This window comes from Patiria miniata, unplaced genomic scaffold, assembly GCF_015706575.1.
Source record: "Patiria miniata isolate m_02_andy unplaced genomic scaffold, ASM1570657v1 HiC_scaffold_27, whole genome shotgun sequence".
Lineage (NCBI taxonomy): Eukaryota > Metazoa > Echinodermata > Asteroidea > Valvatida > Asterinidae > Patiria > Patiria miniata.
In genome coordinates, this window is record NW_024037066.1 from 8760038 (window position 1) to 8785646 (window position 25609).

The 25609-nt window shown below is 39.0% G+C and overlaps 1 protein-coding gene across 1 annotated transcript; it reads left to right on the forward strand.

Annotated features, from left to right (window-relative positions):
• Positions 1-3669: 3669 nt before the first annotated feature.
• On the forward strand, positions 3670-25539 carry LOC119734460 (protein disulfide-isomerase-like). The gene is made up of 10 exons (XM_038207966.1): positions 3670-3890; positions 16418-16615; positions 16782-17050; positions 17452-17556; positions 18153-18278; positions 19167-19367; positions 20232-20352; positions 21053-21231; positions 22096-22182; positions 23610-25539. Exons 1-10 carry the CDS (start codon positions 3746-3748, stop codon positions 23676-23678), a joined length of 1500 nt encoding a protein of 499 aa, XP_038063894.1. The 5' UTR covers positions 3670-3745; the 3' UTR covers positions 23679-25539.
• Positions 25540-25609: the final 70 nt, after the last annotated feature.

The following is a 25609-nucleotide window of genomic DNA, read 5'->3' on the forward strand; positions in this document are numbered from 1 at the left end:
GTTAATGTGGTACCCGCTGCTATGTGATTCGAACCAGCCAACCGATCCCGTTAACTCGGTGGTCGAGTGGTAAGGCATCTGCACTAGAAAGCAGGAGGTCATGGGCTCGAGTCCCACCCGAGTGATTTTTTCCAACCTTTCACTCGGGAGGTAACACACTGAGTATATACGTCGGTGAACCGGGCAAGACCTAATTTGATTAAGTTTTACAGGAACTAGTTTGTTTTTAACTGTGGCCAGCAATTGCCCTAACACTCCTGATTCCTTCAAAATCCACCGGCAGGTTTGAAAGGTTTTGTAGGGTTGAGGAAAGTGAAGTGATACAACCCAGCCACTATTAAAATACTTTCTATTGGGCTTGCATCCCTCCAAAGTACTAAGAATGCATCATTCATTTTCTGCACATTGGTGGATTTTGGAGGATCAAGGAAGGTTCCTCTACAGGGATAAAACAGTAATTGCTTACCGTGAATCCCTCTTTTCAAACAAAACCCGAGTACATACAATGTAGCTTATATTTGGGTTTTTGCCCAAGCTCAGCTGCAACCAGGATAATCTCAAAATGTAATGCCCGCAACAAGCAACCAGCAGGAAGCAATTATAGTATCACTTGACTGAATGACTTGTTTGCCTTAAGCCTTCCCAAGTGGCCTAAATGCACATTTCAATAAATATATAATATATATCTAGTGTAACATTTGTTTAAGTCCAGAAATAGAACAGTGCACAAAACTGGAAATCCCAAATTATGGGGCTGCGCATGTGTACTTATTCTACATAACCCCCGAGGACAGACACACAAAGGGAGAACAACAGATCCTTTCAGTCCTCGGGAGTTGGGTCTTTTGTTCAAAATGGTCCTCTGTAGTAGGTTTGTGTGCTTAGTCTATGGGAGAGTGTTATATTACAGAAATTAAGGAAAACACAAAGCATTGTCCTCGGGAGTATAGTAAAACAAGAGTCAGTGGCCTGTACAGTGTGTGTGTGTCCAGAGAGGATGGACTGGACCTTGGTCTATGCCTGGACTGACCGCCTGTGGTTTGGCAAACTGCCTTATGGGATTAAAGGCCCAATGTCATGGCACTGCTAACCACAGAATTCCGTGCTAACGATCACCATTTTGTGCTAACCGCGCAAGCAGAAAAAATTCTGTGCTAACCCTGTAAGCACAGAATCGATATCCTTAGTTACGGGATGTATGCATGCATGTGCAGAAGCCATGGCAAGTTCTTCGCTAACCCTTGAAATACGCTTACCATAAGCACGGAATTTTCTGCTACGATAAGCAGGGATTTTTCACTTACGGGAAGCATGAAATTGGGCCCAGATGCTGTTGCATTGGGATGAGTAACTAAAAGATAAGCAACGTAATCCCAATATGGAAAATATACCCACTTTTAAAAGGCGTATACGTGCCTGTTATTAAAGTGAAACTCCATTAGCATTTTTAATAGTTAAAAAAAAGAGAGGGTACCAGCATAAGGATAATTGAAAGAAAAATAAATTTTCATTGTTTAGTTAATATGTTTATTTTGTCTATATATTCGAATACAACATTTTGTTGTATGTTCGGTATATTGTTTTAACATAAAAATTGTATTGAATGAAAATGTATTGATGATTGACGTGGGAATATTGAGATCTGGAGAAAATCATGACAACTAGATTCTTGATTTTAAGGGTCGGATCGGGCTGGAAAAAAAAATAATACAATTTTGAATTTGTAATGAACTTGACCAAAATGATTATTGATAGAGAATTAGTCTAAAAAGTTAAAAATATTTTTATTGTTTGTGTTTTTGCACTGGGTATCCCAATTTGTAAGCATTAATCATCTTGCAAACAAACCCCCATGAAACTGTTGTTCATGCATAATTCATTTTAATTTGTGCTAAGTATTGGCTTCACTTGGGCGTTCACGCTTCAGTGATAGCTTAATTATATTGTAAAAGATTGTTGAAATTGATAATACATATTTTATTTTACCATATGTTACACATGCCCATGCATGTACTTGAATGTATCAATCCTGTATGATATAAATACAGGCATTTTAATGATTAGATTCTGCCGGGCATTATGCATAATGACAATCAATTTGCACCCTTTCCCCATCATGCTTATGATTGTGGTAATATAGAAAAGCAAAAACTAAGGTTTTTCGAAAAGAATAGAAAAAAACAAAATCAGCTGCCTCAGTGTTACAGCTTGCTTGAATTAAAGTCTAGTATATACGTGAAAACAAAAGATTAGTAAGGGGATCAGGTTTAGGATGCTGCTTGAATTAAGACTGGTCTTTTGGATTTGCCATCATCACTGAATGAATTCCCCACAAATTTGTAGCTGGTCGCAACATAATAAGCACTGAATTAAAAAAAGGTCAACAAAGGAATATGAAAATGTACGGTACTGTTTTGTTTTGTGGAACAGTTTTTTGTTTTTTTTCATTTAATAGTGATTAAAACAAAGTCCTCTGATAAGATTTCAATATATGAGATATACCACAAAAATTGAAATTCATTTAAAAAAAATGATCAACTCTTCATTTGTCTCAGCCACAATTATCTCTGAATTTGATCAAAAAGAACGCCAGTATATATAACCTGCTTTATAATTATCGATGCTTTTACTCAAATGTTATCATACATGTAAGTGACACGTTGCCTTTTCTGATATCAGTGTATTGTAATTGTTTTGTATAAGAAAAGGAAAAACATATATTTCCATTGTTTCTGAACTGCATTGAAGAAACTATTGTTTCGAGTAAAACAGTATTAGAATTGTTCTTGCCTCGATTATTAAAGAAAAAAATAGTATTGAAAGCTAATTGCCTCAAAGAACAAGTTACGGTGCTCAGTCTGCCTATCATGTGGTTACTTTTTCATTGTATAAGCCAGCAACTTGGAAAGGGTCCATTTTGTTTTGGAACATTTTTAAAGAGAAGTGCATGCTAACGAAAACAAGTCTTCCTTTGAAAAGTAATCGCACATGTATGCCATATTAAAGACAATCATAAAATATGCACACTAAACTTTGTGTCAGTTGTTTGTTTTGTTTATTAACAGCTCTATGCCAGGGGAATAACAAAATGATTTTCTTTGCTGTGTCCATGTTGTAGTATCCTTTGAAGTTGTTTTATTTCAGAGACTTAATGACTCATAGCTTTTAATTCTCAATCTGGATTAAAAAAATGAAATATTTACTCAATAATATGAAAATCAAACAAGTTTTTAGGACGATTTCGTTCTTACAAAGAGATTTTATTTGGCCTTCAACTGTGAAAAAAAAGTTGCAAAAAATGTTTTCAGAATATAAAGCATATGAAAAAACATGTAGGTCTACATTTATCTGAGTGAATTTTTATCCTGGCCCAAATGCTTACTAATTTGAAACAATTTATTATGGAATAATTTGTTGATCTTTAATAGCTGATCAAGGGGAAACCTCATAAACAGTTAGATATGTTCCAAAATTATACTACAAAGAGTTGTTATGCGATAGATTTTTAATGGATTAAAATGTTTTCATTTTGCCGGGTGCTTGTATTTTGCAAAAGCAGCCGAAAGCAACCAACTAGCTAAGGACACGACCGGGTCATGGGTCACTTTCGACCAATCACGTAGCCCCACGGAAGGAGGCAGGTCGTATATTACGCATGCGCAAACAATACAGGTTCTCTTTGCCACGTTTGCCAGGTGCCGTGTCTACTTTTCGCTGTCCACTTGGTCTTTAAATCGTGTCCAAAATGAAGTTTTTCGCCGTTGTGCTTGCCGTTTTGGCTGCTACTGTTGTTGCTGTTGATGTCGAGGTGGAGGAGGATGTCGTCGTTTTGACGGACGACAATTTGGCTGCATTTGTTGCCGAAAATAAGCACGTGCTCGTCGAGTTTTGTAAGTTCCATTTGTCAGTGTCTTGAACTTGAATACGTATGTTTGTTGTGGCCTATTTCATTTGTTCAGTTGCATGCTCATTTGGCATGTTTGAGGGGAGATGGGAACTAAAAAAAAAGAAGACAGACATGTCAGCATTTCGTTTGCAAGTGTTAATTTATGAAATACATGAGTAATGTATTGCTCTATCTGTCATCATGGTTAGGGTTAGCCCCATAAATGTGGCCTATTTACTGGACTGCCTCCGTCATGTCCGTAAACATAGGCCACACATCCGCATGTACAAAAATCGTGTCGACTTTGCCAAATTTTGATTTTCACATTTAGGCTTAGTTTGTAGGATTTTTTTGCTTTAGAAGCATACTCACCCTCTTTATAGGCTAATCAGAAAGTGCTGCCTTTTTCAGATGTATATTTTTCGTGAAAGTTCCAGATTCATTTTTACACGTTTGCGTATCAAAATTTCAACATGAAATTTCACAAAAATTAGACATCTGAAAAAGGCAGCACTTTCTGACTACAGACTAGCCTATAAAGAGGGGCTTAGTATGCTTATAAAGCAAAAAAATCCTACAAACTAAGCCTAAATGTGAAAATCAAAATTTGGCAAAGTCGACACGATTTTTGTACATGTGGATGTGTGGCCTATGTTTACGGAGGCAGTCCAGTAAATAGGCCACATTTATGGGGCTAGGTTAGGGTGGCTTTTTTGACGAATATATTTTCTACATTTGTTTTTGATCAGTTGGTGTGGTTTTGAAGACAAAAACTGAAAAGAAAGAAGCATTTTAATTAAATACAAGTTTGGATTTCGATTTTCGTTGAACATTGTCGGAATGTGTAAACGAAAGAAAAATGGATTTAAACCAGGTGTTTTACCTAGTGTTTTTTGAGACACTGAAATGTATTTACAAATGTAGGCCTAATGTAGTCCGAGTAACTTGGACCCAACTTATCGCCTTTTTTAACATTTGGACGTGGTCTGGCGATAGTAAGGTCCAAGCTAATACTAGTGCGAGCTGGACAACATCATCCTGTCACTGTCCCAAAAACCAACATTTTCCAACAAAATACATCAGATTTCACCCTCAAGACGGCCTCCAAATTACTAGATATGCCACCTGAGGTATAAGTAGACATCGATGATTAAGATGGTTGTACTGAAGTTTACTTACGATCCGGAAGAAAAGTGAAATTTCCCGTTCAATTCTGAGAACTCCCCTCGCAAATTGTGACTTGAAAATTTGGGGAAAATATCTTGTTAAAGTTGTAAATGGTACATGTATTTATCATTAAAAAAATGACTTTTGTGACCTAAACCCTACCTCGAACAATCAGGGTTTTTTTTCTGACAATGACCGTGCAAAGTCTGTGAAGAGTCAAGAAAATGTTCTTGTATTTTCTAAAAAAAAAATTGGAAATGTTTCTCAGTTCCAGATTCATGTCTTTTCATCATTTTTGCATTTTTGCAAAACTCTGTAAGAATACAGAAAATGCAGACTTGGTTTCATGAATGGAATACACTTGTTAACCATCTAATGTTTGTTCATGTTAAAATTATGGTATAATTTAAATTGTCAGTGCCTGCGGGCTAATTAACATTTTTATATTTTAATCTTATGATCAGCAGAACTGTATTGTTTCATTGTGTCACTGTATGATGTAGTGCATATTGCGCAAAAAAAGGCCACGTGCTGCTCCATGTAAATGTACATGTGCGCCACTACCAGTTTTGTGGGAAGCAGATGTCATATGGTAGGTACTGGTAGTGTGCATGAAGCAGTGAAGAAAATGCGAAAAAGACTTTATGACAGAAATGTTTTAACCCTAACCCCCAAAGAGTTCATTTGGAGTAAAGTACCACATAGTACAAAGTACTACAAAAACTATGTACATGTACATGTATGTTGGTACCAATGGCTAGAAAATACTATGAGTTCTTTGCCCACTGATATGCTTAAGTACTGCATACATGTACTACAGTTAAGTATTTTTGTAGCTTTAGGTGAGCTTAGGGTTAATGACGGAAATTTGGAAAAAGGTGAATGAAGAATATTAAAAAGTTTGATAATTTATCGAAGTTGGAGAGAGGAATCATCTAGATTGATTTTTGTTTTGCTATGCGTCTTGCTGAAACTGCCAAAATCCAATGGGCGATTTACAGTGCAGTAAACCGGTTATATTTTGTTCGTGTTTAAACAAAACAAAAATATAGAAAAAGTAGTTGAATCAGTTGATACAATCATACAAAATCAGGTGTTGGATAATGATGCAAGATTTGGTTCCTCTAAATTTATTATCTATTGAACTCTTGCGCAAGTGTAAAAAAAAAAGCTCACTGTCGAAAAAGGAAAGGTCCTAATTTGCATAGGCCTTATTACTCATTCCTAGAGGAAGAATGCATTTCCTTTAAGTTACATGGGTTATCTTTGGTGGAAATATGTACACGTGTACAAATTGCACCGGTCCCATGTGGATTAGCCGTTGAAGTTATTCATTTCGGGGGTTTCCTAGGTAATACATGGCAGTCGTTTTTATTTTTTCAAAAGGAGACTCAAATTTCTGAATTTAAGTCCACATGATTGTAGTGAACCATATGGTAACTTGGGTTTGTATCATTGTGAGATGCTACATTTTATTTGCACACCTGTATGTTTGCATCAATTACTGCGATCACTATCACGATCAAAATAAAAGTGTACTCAAGGAAAGCCTGCTTGCCATTTGAAGAGAATTGGATAAATATCCACACAGAAATTGAAAGAAATTTCCCACACCTTAAATATAAATAGGCTAACCGACAGTCTACCTGTGTTTGCCTTCAATTCACAAACGGCTTCGTGGTGTAAAGCCACGTCAGCTTTAGGCTTAAAGTGCCCTTTTATGCAGGCAGGCTAACCTGCCAAGGTTTTCATTCATGATGAATCATGCTGTGTACTGCAATATGCTTGTTATCTGATACTGTTGATAGTGATGTCTCTGTCACTAAGGTTTTGCTGGAGTCCATGTGTCCTGTTTCTCACAGGGCAACCGAAGCGTACAATTCTATTGTTTGCATTGTGTCTTTTCTGCATCGCTGTTCGTAATAAAAATGTAATTATGATTTGGGGTATAATTAATATTTTAATCAGGCAAAAGTGGCACATGGTTCCCTGTGTGTAAGAGGTTTGGCAGTTGAGAATCACTTGTTGTGTTTTGTCACATTTTAGGATACAAATTTTTTTTATGTGGATATTAACCCTTACTCTCTGAGGGTAGTTTACTGCATGTCAGTTGGTTATGCCAATGCCCTCCAGCTGCAGTTATTTGGCAGATAACAAGTCTTACAGTACCGATCAGAGTAAACAATTCCTGGTATACGGTAAATACGTTCTTCGTCAAAGTGTTTCAGCTCTGCCCACTACGGAAGGCAGATTAGCGGGGATTAAAAAACCACAAACGATCCTGCAGTCAAGCGGCAAGTCGATATCGTTTTATTGCTGCAGTACACGTTGTTGTGTTTACCATTGAACCACAGGCAGATCTCGTGGCGGTAGTTCGTTTTTATGAGGTCGGCGAACGCTTCTTATCTGCGCTTAATCCTTAGCAAACACTGCGAGATAATAACATTGTTACCTGGAGTAATTCTGCACTCATACATGTACCAACATGCCGCTACACTACAGTATGAGTATGGTGAGTGGATACCGGTTTTCAGAACATTTCACGAAAACGTTCTACAGTATAGACTGTATAGTACGTACGTATCCAAAGAGCGGTCTAAAAAACGACCTATATAGTATCATGCCCAGGGGGGGGGGGGGGGGGGGGAATCAGGCTTCTTTCTTTGAGAGGCCGCCTGGGTATTTTTTTTGGGGGGGAATACGAAAATGTTAGGAAAAAAACATTTCCAGAGGCGAAATACAAATAAAAAAAAACTCAATCTTCTGCTAGTGTTGTCAAATATAGTGTCACTGTCACTTCAAAAATGTCACTTCAAAAAAGACATTTTCCAGGCCTGAGGAAGATCGTTTATTTGTATTTTGTACGTAACGTTCAAGCTCAGATTATCTTTAAAAAAATTATTAAACGAAATAGAAGCCGCATCTAAGGCCAAAAGAAAGTTCTGCTTCCGGTTCCCTACCTGCCCTATTTTTATATGGAAAATGAGAACAAAACACCCGATACCATCAATGTCTACCTTGTGCCGCATACGTCTCCATAATGATCCTACCAAAAAAAATGTCAAAAAAAATTAAAAATACATTCCCTACCTACCATACCTACCATATTTTTGAACGACATGAAAAAATAATCGGAAGCAGAACTTTTTTGTTTGTTGCCTTCACAAATGTCCCCAAAGCGTCAGCATTCGAGAAAATAGTCACACCCTCTCTCACATGCAAGATTTTCTGGCTACGCAACCGGCAGTCTGGGACATCACAGGGGAGCCTCCCTAGCAACAGTATCTCTAGGCAACCAGGTTTGCGCGTGACATGACAGTGGGCATGCTGCACCTGCGGCTCAGCCTAGCAAGGAATTCCAGCCATTGGCCATCAATATCCATTTGAGTGTGGAAGGCGTGTCATATTCATGAAAGCATAAATGGTCCGTGAAGAAAGCAACCAATGGCGTATTTATTTGCCGGGACCGGCTCATTTAATTGGCTGAGACTGTTCATCAGACACCGTCCTCAAAGTTCGGCGGCGCCTTTTAAATGATGCCAAATAGATCTTTGTAACAACAACGAATATGTGTTGTATCAATTTGAACAATGCGGCTATCAATCATTCTGCGGGGAAGGCTTTTTTTTGTTATATTTTATCTGGGCATTTTTTCAAAGGCCATGAAAACTTTGGAAAAAAAAATGAGGGAAACTGAAATTTCACCCAGGCCGGTTTTGTGAATATGCACATGGCAAAATAACGAGTCGGATAGGGATATTCCAAGTCCCAAAATGAGTCATTAAATGCAGAGAGACCTCCATGTCTTTTTTGATATTATTCTTCGTTTAAAAAAACCCATAACATTGCCTACATTATTTTGTGTAGATGTTACTCTTGAATATATTTTTCACGTTCAGTATTAATAAAAGTTCAAGGGCTGTTCAGTGTTGATAATCTTGATTTTATTCCTTTAAAAATAATAAAAACTAAGCATAATTCGTATAAAATTTTCCCCAGGAATTCACAGGAGATTGAACTGACAGTTCAGAATTTAATGGGCTAAGATGTGGTGAAATCGTTTCATTTAAAAAAAAAAAGAGAATCAGACAAATTGTATTAAATTAACTCCTTAAATGTATTCGGCGTCTCTCTCTCTGAGGTCGGGTGAATAAATGGGCATGGCCTATTATTTTTGGGTCCGCTCATAAGTCCGACGCCTCATAAGTCCGACAACGGAATAACGAGGCGTTTAATTTGTCGGACTTATGAGGCGTCGGACTTATGAGGCGTCGGATCTATGAAGCGGAATAAATACATTTTAGGCCTCATAAGTCCGACGCCTCAAAAGTCCGAAATTTCGGACTTATGAGGCGTCGGACCTATGAGGCGTCGGACTTATGATACGGCCCCATTATTTTGTGGTCTTTTTATTTGACGAAATAGAAGCCACATCTTAGGCCCAAAACAGAGTTCTGCTTCCGGTTTCTCGACTTACCCTATTTTGACGGCCCCTACCTACCCTATTTTTTTATGGGAAAAAAAATGAAGGAAAAAACACCCTAGAACCATTAATTCCTACCTTTTACCCTTGATTACGCGCAGACGCCTCCATCAGTGTTTCCTCTGGGTTGGTGGAAGGTGTGAGGTGGTAAAATAAATTTGGTCGAAAACAGACCCCGCGAGCGCGAAGCGCGAAGCCTTTGCGGCGTGGCGTTCTAGACGCTCTGTGGTGCAATGTGAGGCATTTAAGGTCACTTTCTTCTTACTTTTTTGGGCAGTATATGTGAATAAAATATTGATATAAATTATTGAAGTTTTTTTCAAAAAATCCTACATAGGCCCCTATTTATTTGTGTAAATGTAGGCCTACCACCAGGGAGTTGAGCACTTTTTGGATTTTTTTACAACCCTGGAAAATTTGGTATAATTGGAAAGAGAATCACACGACAAAATCACTAACGTTTAAATTAGTTTCATTTGAGCTTGCATTCTGGAGAAATAATAGTTAAAATAAAAAAAATTCAATGAAATTGAAAACATGCTGAAATTGTTAGTGTCAAAATATTATTATTATTTTAACACCTCTAAATTTTCGAATCCATCAAAATGTTTAAATAAGGCTTTTTATCACTCGTTACAGAAAAGTTATGATTCCCCCCCCCCCCCCCCCCCCCCGTAACACTAACACCGCGCGGCACGATTGTACGGACAGACATATCTGACTCTGGGCCCACACCGCAATGCGACCACACAGCCCGCCGTAACACACGGGTAAAATACAGCTCCATTCACGGTACACACAACGCGGCAACACGGAACATGCACGTGTACGCGTAATCACGCGTTGCGGCATGCCGATAACCTCGGCTGCCGGAACGGGCCGGCATTATTTTTTTTGACAAAAAAAAACAACTTTCGTGTTCTCCTGAAAGTCCAAGCTTCCGAATAAACCCCCTTTCGTGGACTTCTTATGCATGTATTTTGAGGATGTTTGATTGGAAAACCGTTACTTGGTACCGTTTTGTAGCCTTCGGAAAACCATGGAGAAATAAAACGAACAAATTGCATTCACCGATCGCTTGGCAGGCTGAGCAGGGTACCAGGTCATACATAATGTACGCACGCGTGCTGTGCAACCAACGATCGTCGCATCACTTGCCCAATTGCACATGAGGAGCTCACTGCGAATCAGCCGGAACGTGCGCAGCATTCTGGGACTATCTGCCTTGTTAAGCACGGAGGATATGCGTTCATTTTAGGATTGCGCAGTGTATCCATAAATGGGATCATTGTCACTTCGTCACTTAGTCGAAAATCTCGAGTCGACATGCACCCAGACTCGACCAGTAATATACACACGTACACGGACGTTGAAAAGGCTCCATACTAGCTAGAGAATTGCAGGTACATCGACTTCGTTTACGCATGGAGAAATTTCTCCGTGGTTTACGGTACGAATGACGATCTCAAAGAACACTAACATTAGTCCGGAGAATTCGAAGGTGAAATACAAAGACACACACATAAAATGCACAGGTTTGATTATAATATTTTTTTATTCCTTTTTCGTACCCGTGAGGCGGCAACATTGGCCAAAAAAGGCCGAGGCGGCCTCAAAAAGTCCCGAGGCGGGCCACCTCACAAAAGAATGGGCAGGGGAAACACTGGCCCTCCATAATAAAAATGGCAAAAAAAATTAAATTCCCTACCGATCAACCTTATTTTTGAATGGCATATAAATCGGAAGCAGGACTTTTTTGGGGTTGTTGCCTTCACAAATGTCCCCAAAGCGTCAGCATTCGAGAAAATAGTCACACCCGCTCTCTCCCATGCAAGATTTTCTGGCTACGCAACCGGCAGTCTGGGACATCACAGGGGAGCCTCCCTAGCAACAGTATCTCTAGGCAACCAGGTTGGCGCGTGACATGACAGTGGGCATGCTGCACCTGCGGCTCAGCCTAGCAAGGAATTCCAGCCATTGGCCATCAATATCCGTTTGAGTGCGGAAGGCGCGTCATATTCATGAAAGCATAAATAGTCCGTGGAGAAAGCAACCAATGGCGTATTTATTTGCCGGGACCGGCTCATTTAATTGGCTGAGACTGTTCATGGGACACCGTCCTCAAAGTTCGGCGGCGCCTTTTGCTGATGCCAAACTGATCCTTTGTATATAACGAGCAACAGATGTGTTGTATCAATTTCATCAATGCGGCCATCAATCATTCTGCTGGAAAGGTTTTTTAAAGATTTTATTTGGGCATTTTTTTCAAAGACCATAAAAACTTCAAACAGAAAATGAGGTAAACTGAAATTTCACACGGGCCCCTTTTGTGAATATGCACATGAAAAAATAACGAGTCGGGTAGGGATATTCCAAGTCCCAAAATAATTCATTAAATGCAGGGCCCTCCATGTGTTTATTTCGGGGCAAGACTTTCTTCTTCATTTAAACCCCCCATCGCCTCCCCCCCCCAAAAAAAAACCCCACCCCGCCTACATTATTCCGTGAAGGCTAGATGTTACTCTAGAATGTATTTTGACGTTCAATATAAAAGTCCAAGGGCTGTTGATAATCTTGATCTTATTCCTTTGAAATAAAAAAAAATAAGCATAATTCGTATTTACGTTTCCCCAGGAGTTCACAGAAGATTTAACTGAGAGTTCATAATTTAATGGGCTAGGACGTTGGAAATCGTTTTATTTTAAAATCAAGCGAATCAGACCGTATTAAATTAACCACTTGGTTGTATTCGGCGTCTCTCTCTAAAATAAAATGGCATGGCCTTTTAATAGTTTTATTGTGTAAATATACTTTGACGTTCAGTATAAAAGTCCAAGGGCTGCTGATAATAATCGTGATGTTATTCCTGAAAATAACAAAATCTAAGTATCATAATTCGTATTAAATTGTCTACAGGAATCAACAGGAGATTTAGCGAAGAGTTCGGAATTTAATGGGCTAGGACTTTTGAGTTATTCTGGAAATCGCGTTTTTATTGTAACAATCAAGAAATTTAGAACCAGACAAATTATATTAAATTAACCCCTTGAATGTATTCGGTGTCTCCCCCTCTCTCGCTCTCTCTCGCTCTCTCCGAGGCTATAGAAAATAAGACAAAAAAGTGCGGTATAAACCAGTCTGTGCATGTACACGTACGGTAGCTATTCGCTATAGCGCAGAGCGCTAGCATGGCAGGCCCACGCGGTGCACTGTTTACTGGTCAGTCGGATTCGACGTCGTAAAAATGCCAAGAAAACACCAATGGAGAAGGAACATTTTAGCAAGTTTATTCACAGAGCTTGATCTCTCTTGTCTGTGTATGTATTTTCCGCGTTCAAGCGTTCATTTTGAGATGGCACTACTCGTACTTGGAGTGATACGATCCAGCGTGTTTCCCCAAAATTGTCCACAGTAAAAACGAGGTCTGTCGCCCGCTGGCCACACATGCATTCACTCATGAATTACGGAGTTTTGGCCAGTTTCCAGTCTTGACTAGCGTTAACTTTTTGTGGCATTTTTTGTGTAGCTTTCGTAGTGCAATGGAAAAAGTTCAGTCTAAAACTCCGCATATAATTGAATACCCCATTCAATCAGCATTAAAAAAAAAAGGCAAAACAAATATTCCGACGACCGACCCTATTTTGGAAAAGCATGTAATCAGAAGCAGAAGTATTTTTTGGCCTAAATGGGAATGACGATTTTCTTCGTTTATTAAAAAAGAACATTACAACAACAACAGCGCACGGCCTATTATTTTGTTTTAATGATACTCTAGAATGTACTTTAGAATATATTTGATTGTTCGATTAAAAGACCAAGGGCTGTTGGTAATCTTGACCCTCATTCCTTTAAAAATAAGAAAAACTTTAGAACAATTCATATTAAATAAAATCACGAATTCGCAGGATTTAACGAGGAGTTCAGAATTTAATGGGATGGGATGTAGGGAATTGTTTTGTTTCAAAAATCGAGAGGACCAGACAAATTTGTCTAGAATATATATTAAAAATATTCTTTGACGTTCAGTTAATGGTCCAAGGGATGCTGGTTACCTTGATATTATTTGTTAAGAAACTAAGCATAGTTCGTATTAAATGTTTCCCAGAAATCCACAGGATATTTAACGGAGAGTTCGTGTAGGTGTTTGTCGTTGTTTTACTTTAAAAAAACGACCAAGCACATTTTTATACATGTTCCCCACTTACAGCCGGGGAATAAAATAGTGTCCTATATATTCTTGTCTGGAAAGCCATTTCGAGACGATGATTGACAGGCGAACTTCAAAACTTATACATTGTATATATCTTTGATGATAAGCGGCCTTGGAGGTACTTGCACCATACATCGGTCAGCATGCCTTCTTGCAGCTGGAAAGATCGTGGTCAAAAGTTGATACACGATAGCAGATAATTGACTCAAGGATTTTACGACTGCATTATCTAACCACAAGTGCGTGTACTGGAACAATAAAACGATGTGTAGGCTGCTGCAGGAGGGAACGTTGTTTATAGAATCCATGAACGAAGGCAGGAAGTTTACAACCTTAGCCTGACCGCAGACTGTTTACCAATCAGATAAGCATGCCGTTTTGCGGCCTTTCGTCCAAACGCAACGAGATTATCGGGAGGATTATAGGTAACCATTGGTTACCGTTAACCGGTGGTAGGTTTACAATGATCGGTACTGTAGCAGTGAAGGCTCCAATTGGCAGGAGTTGGAGGCCCTGGAGGGTGCCTGATACTGACCAGCTGGGGGCACTCACTTTGTTATCAGAGGACTCTCATTGTTCTCTGTGGCATGTATTGGAGTGCCTGTCCAGTTACCCTTGAAATGACATGGCAGATATTGGAGGGCCATGCAAAAAACATAGGAGATTTTCTTGAGGCACATATTGGCATGCGTTGGAGGGTCAAGTAGGGTAAGGGTTAAATGCAATTTACAGATCAATAGTTGTTACAGCTGTTGAGGTTCACAAATGTTATTTTAATTTTTTGGACATCTGCTCATTGAAACTTCCCCTTTAACCCTCCCCTTCCTCCCCCCTCCTCCCCCCCCCCCCCCTCCTCCCTCCCCAAAAACGACCCCGTAACATGACCTAAATATTATAATTCACCATTTTGCCCTTACATGTGTGAAGTAATTTTTAAATTAGAGGTGGACTTTTTTGTCCAAAGCCTTGCAGTTAGTACTGTACATGTAATTTAAAGTAGATACATGTAGATCTGTGTTCGTGAAATTGGCCCTATTGAATTCAACTGAAAAGCTGTAGAGATAAACAGTACCCATATTCTATTTTTCTTTAAAAGACCCCAGACTTTAGATATGAAAGTGCAACAATAGTGTGCGGAACCTTTGTGTGCTTTTTCCAATAGCATGTAAAAAACACAGTTCGGAGAGCTGTGTGGCATTTTGCATTAATCTTTGCTATCCTTATACATGTAAGCAAAGTTTGGTTTATTTATAGTTAAATATAGCAGCAACATGGTCTTATGTTTTCTGTTGTGGAAAAAAAAGTCAGGTGATTTATACAGTACATACCGGTACAAGACTAAATCATTGTTAGACGAGTCTGTAGCCTTGTCAACTTGACCTTGATTATGTCTGGGAAATAAACCAACATTTGCTTAATAGTCCAAATCAAAGTCTACTTTTTGAACCACTAGTTTCACGCTCATGTACATGTATGTACAATGTACATGTAGATGACATTTAATTATTCATTTGTTGTAAATACATGTACAAGGAGCAAAAATTCTTTTGAATTCTCATTTTAACATGGAAACATTGTATTGTGTCAATTACTGTCAAATAAGTGTTCTAAGGATTATTTTGTTGCCCGGGGAAAATCATCCACTGAAAGAAAAAAATGTGTTGTGTAGGTAAATTCCCAGTATATTGTATCTGGTTATGAAATTCATGCAATCTCCTAAACTTAACATGCCACTGTTCATTCAGAATCAAAAAAGAAGATTGGTAAATTTAGGCAACATTAAGCAAGATAAATTAATAAAGTATACATGTAGCTAACCCAACCACTGTTACATACATGTACATTTTTTGTACCTTACATGAAATTTAAAGTAAAACATGTTTTTCATGCCGTTTAATTTGGACAATTTTGGAAGATGCAAATATACATGGAAAGTAGTGTGCATTGGAACTGGGTTCCCGGTACCCGACTGCTGATGCCAGGAACTGGTTCAAAATATGGGATCGGACACCCATAACTGACTTTACAAATTAGTTAGTAACTTCTCAGACAATGAAAAAGAAAGGTTTTGTGTCATTTTTGAAATGTCAGTCGCGGGGAATTTTCAAAGTGAATTCATGCTACATGGAAAACCAAAACAGATATCACTTTTATGTGCATTTAACGCGCGACAGATGACATTCACGATGCAGTTTAGTTGCAGTTTAGTTTATACTGTAAAGCTACATGTATAAAGCTGTTCAGACATGTCAGACAACTTCCGGGATTTAAATTTTGGTGTTGGATAGGGTTTCTTTTACAGGTACCCGGTTTTTACTTCAATAGCCGAAAAGGGTATCCTGTTCCTATAGATACTACCCTTAAATGCGCACCAATAATGGGAAGTAAGGGTAAATTCTGGTTTTAACCTGCTTAAGCATGTCGTGGTGACATGTGTGAAGGCAAGAAACACATACAGGTACCTGAACAAGAAATCTCAAGAGGGATGCAAAAGTGGGAGTGTAAAGTTGAATGCATTTAAGCGCATATGTTCACATTCATATAGCTGTGAAATTTATTATGCTGGTATACATGTAGGACGCAAGCACCGATTCAGTATACATATCGAGTGGTCATTCAACATCCATTTAAAGCATCATAATACATTTGATTTGTCTTGTCATTTCTACAGACGCACCTTGGTGTGGCCACTGCAAATCCCTGGCTCCGGAGTATGCCAAGGCGGCAGGCTCTCTCAAGGAATCCGGCTCTGAGATCAAATTGGCCAAGGTGGATGCCACCGCACAGACAGAATCGGCAAAGACATACGGTGTGCGTGGCTACCCTACCCTGAAATTCTTCAAGGATGGCCAAGTTAAGGACTACTCAGGTAAGAAATAGATTCTGATATGGGTCCTTTTCACAAGAAGGAACACAACTGTTTGTTTCACTTTTGTAACACTTGTTGGAAAGCTTAGGGAGTAAGGGTTAATTTGCTGAGTACCACAAAGTGGACAAACTTTAACAGCCAAATATTAATTTATTTTGGATGACAGGTGGAAGGACCACAGCAGAAATCATCACATGGCTCGAAAAGAAGACAGGCCCGCCAGCAAAGGCCATCGAGACCCCCGAGGAGGCCGAGGCTCTGGAGAAAGCCAACGAAGTGGTTGTCTTTGGTCTGTTTGCTGACAAGGAATCGGACAAGGCCAAGGTTTTCCTGAGTGTGGCTGGCGAGATGGACGACGTGATCTTTGGTATCTCATCAGCTGAGGCTGTTTTGAAGAAGTATGAGGTCACTGATGGCATTGTCCTGATGAAGCAGGTAAGGTTCCCCCACCCCTTTTCTATTTCCATCCCCATCCCCAACGCCATCTCACACCCACACCCCCACCTCAAACCCCACCCCAACCCTCACACCCCCAGCCCCGGCCCCACCCCAGCTCCAGCCCCAGTCCCAGGCCCAACCCCGGCCCCACCCTGGCCCCACCCCGGCCCCACCCCATCCCCCTTCGGCAACCCTCTTCCGCATCCCTTCACCTCAATCCCCATCCCTATCTCCCCACACCCAGCAGCTATCTCCCCACCCCATCAACCATTTCTAATGCCGTTGACATAATCCATCTACAGCCGGTCTTTTGTTGGTCATCGTTTCTGCAATGCAAAATGTAATGTCGAGTGGTTAAACCTGCCTGTTGATTGGATATATGTTGTCTTTTTGTCCAGTTTGACAACAAACGTGACAACTTTGAAGATGAAATGACTGCAGAAAATGTCAAGAAATTTATCATGAACAACCGTCTGCCTCTTGTCATCGAGTTCACTGACGAAGTAAGTTTAATTCAGTACTTTCCCACTTTGATTTTTTCCCCTTGCACTAACTATCAAAATCAATTGATTTCTTGTGATCCATGTGTTATTGTGTAAAGGACCATGCTGGGTCATTCTGTGTCAATCAACACACCTCCTTGAGCCAATCTTTCAGATTTTGTTTATACATTTTTAATATTATTTGGTCACATTAGAGAACATTAGATTTGGCCACAACCCAACCTTTAAATATATGCTGGATCATGTGGTTTGTGAGTTGCAAGTGGTTTGACTTCTGTACCTGATGGTTTTTCACTATAACTTTGGATGTCTGTATCTCCAGTTAGGAAGTTGGACAGAGATTCCATCTGAAATGTATACAAGTCTTAACATATAAGAAATTATGTAGTTTACAAATGAAAAAGAAAACCTTGACATTTCAGTAAGCAGATCACAACCTAGAATTTTTGTCCCCTTGTGTCAACAAAATTAAAAGCCTTAGGTGTACAAATGTACTCATCGCGCACATGAAAATAAAAATGGGATTTCAATGGGTTTAGATGAGTTTATATGAGATCAGTGGTGTGATATATATTTTCGCTTTGTGTTTTGACCAGACTGCACCCAAAATCTTTGGAGGAGACGTGAAGGTACACAACCTGCTGTTCATTGGCAAGGATGACGAGAAGTTTGGAGACATTCACGGTGCCTTCAGCGAAGTTGCAAAGGACAGCAAGGGAGAGGTATTGTAGATGTCCAGATTTTGTTGTCGCCCGTAGAATTGTTTACACCACTTTCAACAAACGTCTTGTTTTTGGGGCTCTGTTGTTAACCCATTAATTATGGAAATAATTGTCAAAACTGAAGAGAATCACAACAATCCACAATTGCTGTCGAACGTTTACATATTGTCTCTGGTGGATCTTTCATTTATATATAGTTATTGGTGTTCAGCCTGGATAGTCCACAAATATATTTCAACTTGATTCTAGTGGGGTCCCTTGGTAGAAAATGGGAAAGGAAATAACAGGAAAAATCCTGGAATGATATAGGGAAACCCATGGAATCAAGTAGGAACTAAAAATCCGACCCACATGTTTACCTGGGCAGGAATGGAACCCTGATTATTATTATTATTTATTATTTCTGGTAATGAAACCACAGATTCCTCAAAAGCACCCGAGGCACTCTAGTTTGCAAGCCTGAAGAAACCTTGTAGAGAGAAAACAATGAGAAAAAAATTACATTTTTTTTAGATGTTTGAGTCAAAGCCCAAAAGAATATTCTGGGGGAAACCCATGGAATCAGGCAGGGACTGAAAGCCCAATCCACATATTGGCCCAGGCAGGAATAGAACCCCGGTCAACCTAACTCCCCGTATTGTAAGGAAAGGAACATTCCACCATGGCAACCTGATCCCTCGAGAACAAAAATTCTTGTATTTTAAAAGTGAGTATTGGGACAGAAAATTGTAAAGTGATGCATTCGGCTTAAACAAATAAGGAGATTGGTAAAATCGATTTAGTAATCCAGAAAACTTCATGAGTGTTGACCTTTGCTGTCTCCAAAAATAAGTCATCAAGACCTGAAATAACTATTGAAGTCATGATTTGTTAAATATTGCCCCACAGATGCTGTTTGTTCTGATCAACACCGACAAAGAAACCAACGCCCGCATTACGGAATTTTTTGCCATCACTAAAGAAGGCCTGCCCACCATGAGGATCATCGTCCTGGCCGACGACATGAAGAAATTCATGCCAGAGTCCAACGAGTTGACCGTGGATGCCATCAAGAAGTTTGTCGGCGATTACAAGGAGGGCAAGCTTAAGGTCAGTCAGTCACTCCAATCTTTCAGGGAGTAACCACTTGGGCGTTTTGTCAAGATACCCTGCCCAACACAACCCCGGGCTACAAGATCCAATGGGCCAGAAATCCTGAAGTGCCTCAGAGTCTGTTGTTTCTTACTGCAACAGGACACAATAGTGAAACTAGTTCACAGTGATGCAGAATAGGCAGGTTCTGTGTAGTGGGTGGATTCGATTTTTTTTTAATTTGGTTTGAATTTGGTTTGGACTTTGGAAACCGGATATTTGAAACCAACCTCAAAAAATAAACTTCTTCCTTCCATTTTTTGTGACGCAAGCTAAAGAAAACAACTGGGAGATCCCTCCAGTTTGCTCTATTGGGTCTCTGGTTTTTACCGCATTCACTCGCTAGCAGTCCAGTTGGTTCATGAATAGCCCACCCATTCAACTGATCAGATAGTTAACCTCCCAACCCCCCAAACTTTTTCAACATTACAGTTCTGGAGTGTTTTTGTAAAGGCCCAGTGGTCATTCAATCCCACAAACTATACCCAGTCATCATTGAGGGCATTGCATGCGACAAATCACCGGTCACTTCTTGTTGGCGTGACTGTGAGCTGAATGGGAGTTTCCGTTGCAATCGGAGAACCATTATTCGTTTTGAAAAAAAAATGAGGATAACCGAATTTTGAAATCACGGATTTCTCCCAAAAATAATAAGGATAACCGAATTTTGAAATCACGGATTTCTCCCAACTCTAGTTTTCTGATCATGATAATAGCCTGATGCAGCAAGGGTTACACAATAACAACTGGAATGCCAGTTTAAAACAGGCGTTAGAAATTTGGTTTCATTCACTATCATTTATTTTGTTATTTCATCTTCAGCCTCATCTCAAAACCGAGGATGTCCCAGAGGATTGGGACAAGGAGCCCGTCAAGGTCCTTGTGGGCAAGAACTTTGCTGAAGTAGCTTACGATAAAACCAAGGATGTTTTAGTAGAATTTTGTAAGTATACATTTTTAAAAAAATATTTCAAAAAACTTTCTTTTTTTTATTTTCAAGAAAATTGAAGGATATTCCTTTAAACTTGCCTCAACGGTTTGTGTCTTGCAAAATATTATATTAACCTCCAGGGTTATGGCATTCTCCATGCATGGTTCCAGGACAGTACTATAGTTTGTAGTACATGTCATAATAGGGGTCCGGAATTCACTCAACTATTTGCTGTCTATCAAATGTAGGCTGTAAAGTGGTCAGGAGACCCCAAACAGCCCTCACTCGAGCTTGTAGACTAGTCTTGTTGACCGGATGATTTATTATCTATGCCCTGCAGTTAGGCTGGCTAGATCCACTATAACGATCTTATTACACATTATGTGGTTCTTGTTGGAGGGCTCCTGTTTGGCCAGGATTTTCATGGTCAATAGTTCAACTCTGGTTAAAGGGGCTCTCTCACCACTTTATTTGGCTATGTGCGAATGAGGAACTTGTGAAATATTCAATTGTTTTGACAAACAACTGTTGGAGTAACTTAAGACTTTTACGTTTTTTAGTACCCCATTACCATTATCCTTTACTACATTGTGTGGGACGATTTTGGGCAGTGACAGGCAGGGTGGTTTGGGGCGGTACAGGGACTATTTGGTTAATCTGTGTGACTTTGTTTTTTCTTTCCTGACCAATATTTGCCCTGTCTTTCCCACAGATGCACCATGGTGCGGCCACTGCAAGAAGCTCGCTCCAATCTTTGATGACTTGGGCAAGAATTTTGCTGACCGCGAAGACCTTATAATTGCCAAGATGGACTCCACAGCCAACGAAGTGGAAGGGGTTTCTATTGGCGGTTTCCCAACGTTAAAGCTTTTCAAGAAAGAAACTAATGAGGTGAGCAAAAAATATACAATTAGGTTTGCGTTAGCTAGCTGGGCCGTAAAACCTCAGTTCAGGATATTAACCCTCCTAGTCTTCTACACTTAAGAACCCTTCAAGTTTTGCAAAATCACTTTTGCCCATGGAGTTAGCAGCCACACTTCCAATTTCTTTTAGGTAAACTTCTTGAGTATGGCTAACACTTCAAATCCCTACACACTTCTTTTGTGTGATTAAGCTCGGGGCAAGCAGGCAGATTCAGTCACACTTCACTGTTTCCACAGTGCTGTTTTCTGTGTGAAGTGACTCTCTGTGACACGGCTACTTTAACACTTCATATCCCTTCCCTTGAAACTGACCTGCTGGGATTTACGTATTTCTGTGTATATTTATGTCCAACCAGGAGGGTTAATTATTTACTCGGTGACTCAGTCAGTCTCTGAGAGTCAGTCAGCTAGTCTGTTTTTAATTCAAGGAGCCAACTACCTATTGATTATTGCCTTTTGAACCCTGGACAAAAAAAAGTAACCTCCCTGAATCCATCAAAATCCACACCCCTGTTTTGGAGAATTTCAGCGGAGTCAGGATACCTCCATGAAAACGGGGGGATTTTGATGGATTAAGGATTGTAAGCCTAGCGGGGCTGCAGGATTTCGATAGATTTAGATACCTCCATACTGAGCAGTCACCAACTTCAACATTTTTGGCGTGACATAATTGGTGGATTTTTTTGAGTATAATTGGAGTATTTTCAAGCTTTACAGCATTCAGAAGTGTAAATATTGACAGGGATGTTTCCTTTCCTTTTAGGCCAGTTCTTTTCGGCATCTTAATTTGCAGCCTGTTAGTTTAATTTATGGAATCCTTGTTTGTCTGCAGGTTGTTGATTACAATGGTGGTAGGACGTTGGAGGATCTAACAAAATTCTTGGAGTCTGGAGGAGTTGATGGTGCAGGCCCAGACGATGTAAGAAGAAATATGTGCTTTTCATTATTATTATTATTATTATTTTATTCATGCCATATAAACAAGTCACACCGCCAAACTGGGCATAGGCTAGTCAAAAGCAAACACTATGGTCCAGAGACCTGACTCCCCACAGATGGGGGTGCACATTAAAAAGACAATTATAAAATATAAATTAAGAGTAAAACAAAAACATATAAAGATTGCACAAAAAGACACATTAAAATCTTGATAGAAATCAACCTGCATCAGCACAAGAGCTCTTAGTATCTTAAATTATGGAAGTTTTTGCATCTAGGAATATGTAAATTTTTGATGTTAGATTTTGCCCTTAACTGACGTCTATGTATGTATGTAGTAATCACTGTCAGGGTTGTGAAATCTTAGCTTTAAAGCTGATTTCAGCTTTTTTTTGTTTTGGATTTCAGGGTTTTTCCCCCTCACTTGCTGTGTACAAAAGTATAGGAGATTTCCAAACTTCAGCTTTTTTACACCTTTTTTCAGCTGTTTTCAGCTATTTTTATCAGTGGTCACTCACACCCCTGCCCTGTTTACTCAATGCTGCCTGATAGCTTGCGAAAAAAGTGTTCACGAGCTTGCTCAAGCAGGTGGGACTCGAACCCACAACCTCCTGCTTGCGAGTGCAGATGAAGTAACCAGTCAGCCACCAAGCTTACACAGGGGTGGATGTAGCAGATCCGCATTAATATCTTCAGTGACACAATTTCATTTAACATTAAAGGGAATATACAACATTTGCAAACATCGAAAAATAAAACTACTAAGTTTTTACGAAATACCTTACTAGGATGTTGGTAAATGACAGTCTAAAGCATCCTGTAAAATTATGCCACCTGGTGTCAAGTCATTTTCAAGAAAATAGTATTTTTGTATACATTTCCAACGGTGGTCGGCCGACCACCGTTGGAAAAACCTAACTATTTTTCAACTACTGCTCCAAATTTACATTTTTTTTTGTCAGTCCAAATTTTGTTTGCTATTGGTTACATGTTCATGACCGGGTGCAGGCCAGCTAGACTGGTTCCCTTACCTTTCAATTTTCCGACATCTATAAATTAATCCATTTTATCTTTAGTGGAGTCAGGGAACCAGACTACTTGGACAATTTTTGTTTTTCTTGGTTTTTCAAGCATTATCGAACACAAAACTTCAAACATGTCAGTTAGACAATATTTGATCTATTATTCTAACCCCTCAACTAGTTCATTTCTGAAAATTACTGCAAAAGCCAATGATGTACATTCCCTTTAATTGAAAAATGGAAAACTAAAGTGTCTGCAGATCTTATTCTACACCGATGGGGCTCTTACGCATGGAGTCAATAATGGTGCTTCATGAACCTAGAGTGTTTTTAAATCTACAACAGAAAATAACAAATTTGTTTACTTGTTTTCACCATTTATCAGGATGAAGAATTTGACGAAGAGGATGAAGAGGAGGAGGAGGACGGGGAGCAGAAGAAGGACGAGCTGTAGAGCAATCTCATAATGCCACGTCTCCATAGAGACGTCGTCACAGCAACCCCACATCATCGTCATTTTAATCTCCATCATCTCCACCCGTCTGATCTTCCCTGGTATTGCGCTCTTTGGACCACCACCGTCAGAAAATCAAACATTGTAGCAAAATTTGGCAGTAGTTAATAATAGGGTGTACATTTTTTAGTTCTGATCTTGAAGACAAAAAGATGTTCATTTCATAAGAAGCTCCGGCAGATATTGTTTTGTATTTAAAGACTCCGATGATGCAATTTTCTTAAATGCAGACGAGGCTAACTAGTGCCTTGTAGGAGACGGATCTGCTCCCCTGCCTGGCTTCTGATGAAAAGAACAAAAATTTTCTTCGGTAGTTTTTTTTTTTTTTTTAGCTCATTCTACAATACCAGGGACTGAGCGGCCTTCAACATTTCATTTTTCTTTTCTTCCAAAAGATTTTCTGTGGGTGTTTGGGATTCAGAATCATTTTATTCCATTTTTTTGAAATAAAATTTATTTCCATTTTCACATTTATTGTTCAGACTTTTTTTGAAAAGGATAAAGAAAGAAGTGGCTTTATTTCTGTGTTAACTGTGGAGACTTCCTAACACCTTGAAGTAACTTTGTTTCTTCTTAACGTTCCAACATTAAAAGGAACTTTACGTCAACTGTTGCTTTGTCCAGAATATACATTGTGTACACCCAAAAAAATACTCAATTTTTGCTGTTATAGTCATTTCATGTATAAACCTGAAACTTACTCGTTGCCAAATCACGACCCGAGGCCCGATTCCAAAAAGCTGCTAAGTAAGCCAGAAAAGCTAAAACGGACTTTCATGTGTGACATTAACTCGGAACCATTCGTAAGCAAATAGCTTAACAGTTTGATTTGAAACTGTACCTTGCAATGCAGACTTGGTCCTGTTTTATGCTGCTAAACACAAAGTCGCTTACCAATATTTTCAGCTTGGCACAACCATGCAATCAAGCTGCCTGCTCTGTGCTTAAAAAGTTTACATGCTTCCCATCTTTTTGAAATTGGGCCCAGGTAATGTCGTAGCTATGGTATGAGTAATATCTGTTTTTCCACACAATCATTGATTATGTTTTCAATGTAAGTGCTGTATTTTTAATGCTTCCTTTTTCGCAGATATAACTGTGCGGTGTTTTAATGTGTTCAATAATTTATCATGTTACTTGCTGTACACTTTGTCTGTGAAATTTTCAGCAATTTGTTTAATATATTTTTTAATTATAAATCTTATTTGTGCTCCCCAAGATTTTGTCATCATTCAGGGCTTAACTTCATTAGGCTGGTAGAATAGAAAAATAATATTAATAAAAAAATGCAACAAATCAAAACTTCATGGAATGATTTTATTTTGCACATCATTTTCACTTGTTTTCATTTGTTACGCACTAAAAACACATTGGCCTTGTGAAGTTGAGCCTTTTGTAAAAATATATTATCGTTACAATTGTGAGAACATTTAAAAATAAATATTGATTCCTAACTCCCAAATATTACAAAACAATTTTGGCAAAATGTGTTTGTTTTTATAAAAAAAGTTGTTGTTTTTTGTGTGAAATAGTTGTTTTATTTGGTCAAACAGCATAGTGCATAGCATAGGATAGACATAATTTATTGCAACTGGTCAAGCAACATTTTGATGTGTAGTCCTTTGTTCTAGGTTTATCTAATGTTAACGATTTCAGAGAAGCAACTGCAACCCTAACTAAATTTTACAAGGTCGTGAATTAATGTTTGCCAATGGGCAGTGTTAAAACTCCATAGACATGGACAGATTAACAAACAAACAAAGAGAGGAATTTCGGAATTAAAAAGTTGTCCAACAAATTATCTTTGGTTGTCAGCTTTTCTTTATTGTGTTAGTTTTGTCAAATATTTAGTTGTGCATTGTGAAGTAAAG

Coding starts and splice junctions, on each gene's coding strand:
- LOC119734460 (XM_038207966.1), top strand. CDS start 3,746: ATGAAGTTTTTCGCCGTTGTGCTTGCCGTTTTGGCTGCTACTGTTGTT. Junction 19,368..20,231: donor ACAAGGAGGGCAAGCTTAAG/GTCAGTCAGTCA, acceptor TTTCATCTTCAG/CCTCATCTCAAAACCGAGGA. Junction 21,232..22,095: donor TCAAGAAAGAAACTAATGAG/GTGAGCAAAAAA, acceptor GTTTGTCTGCAG/GTTGTTGATTACAATGGTGG.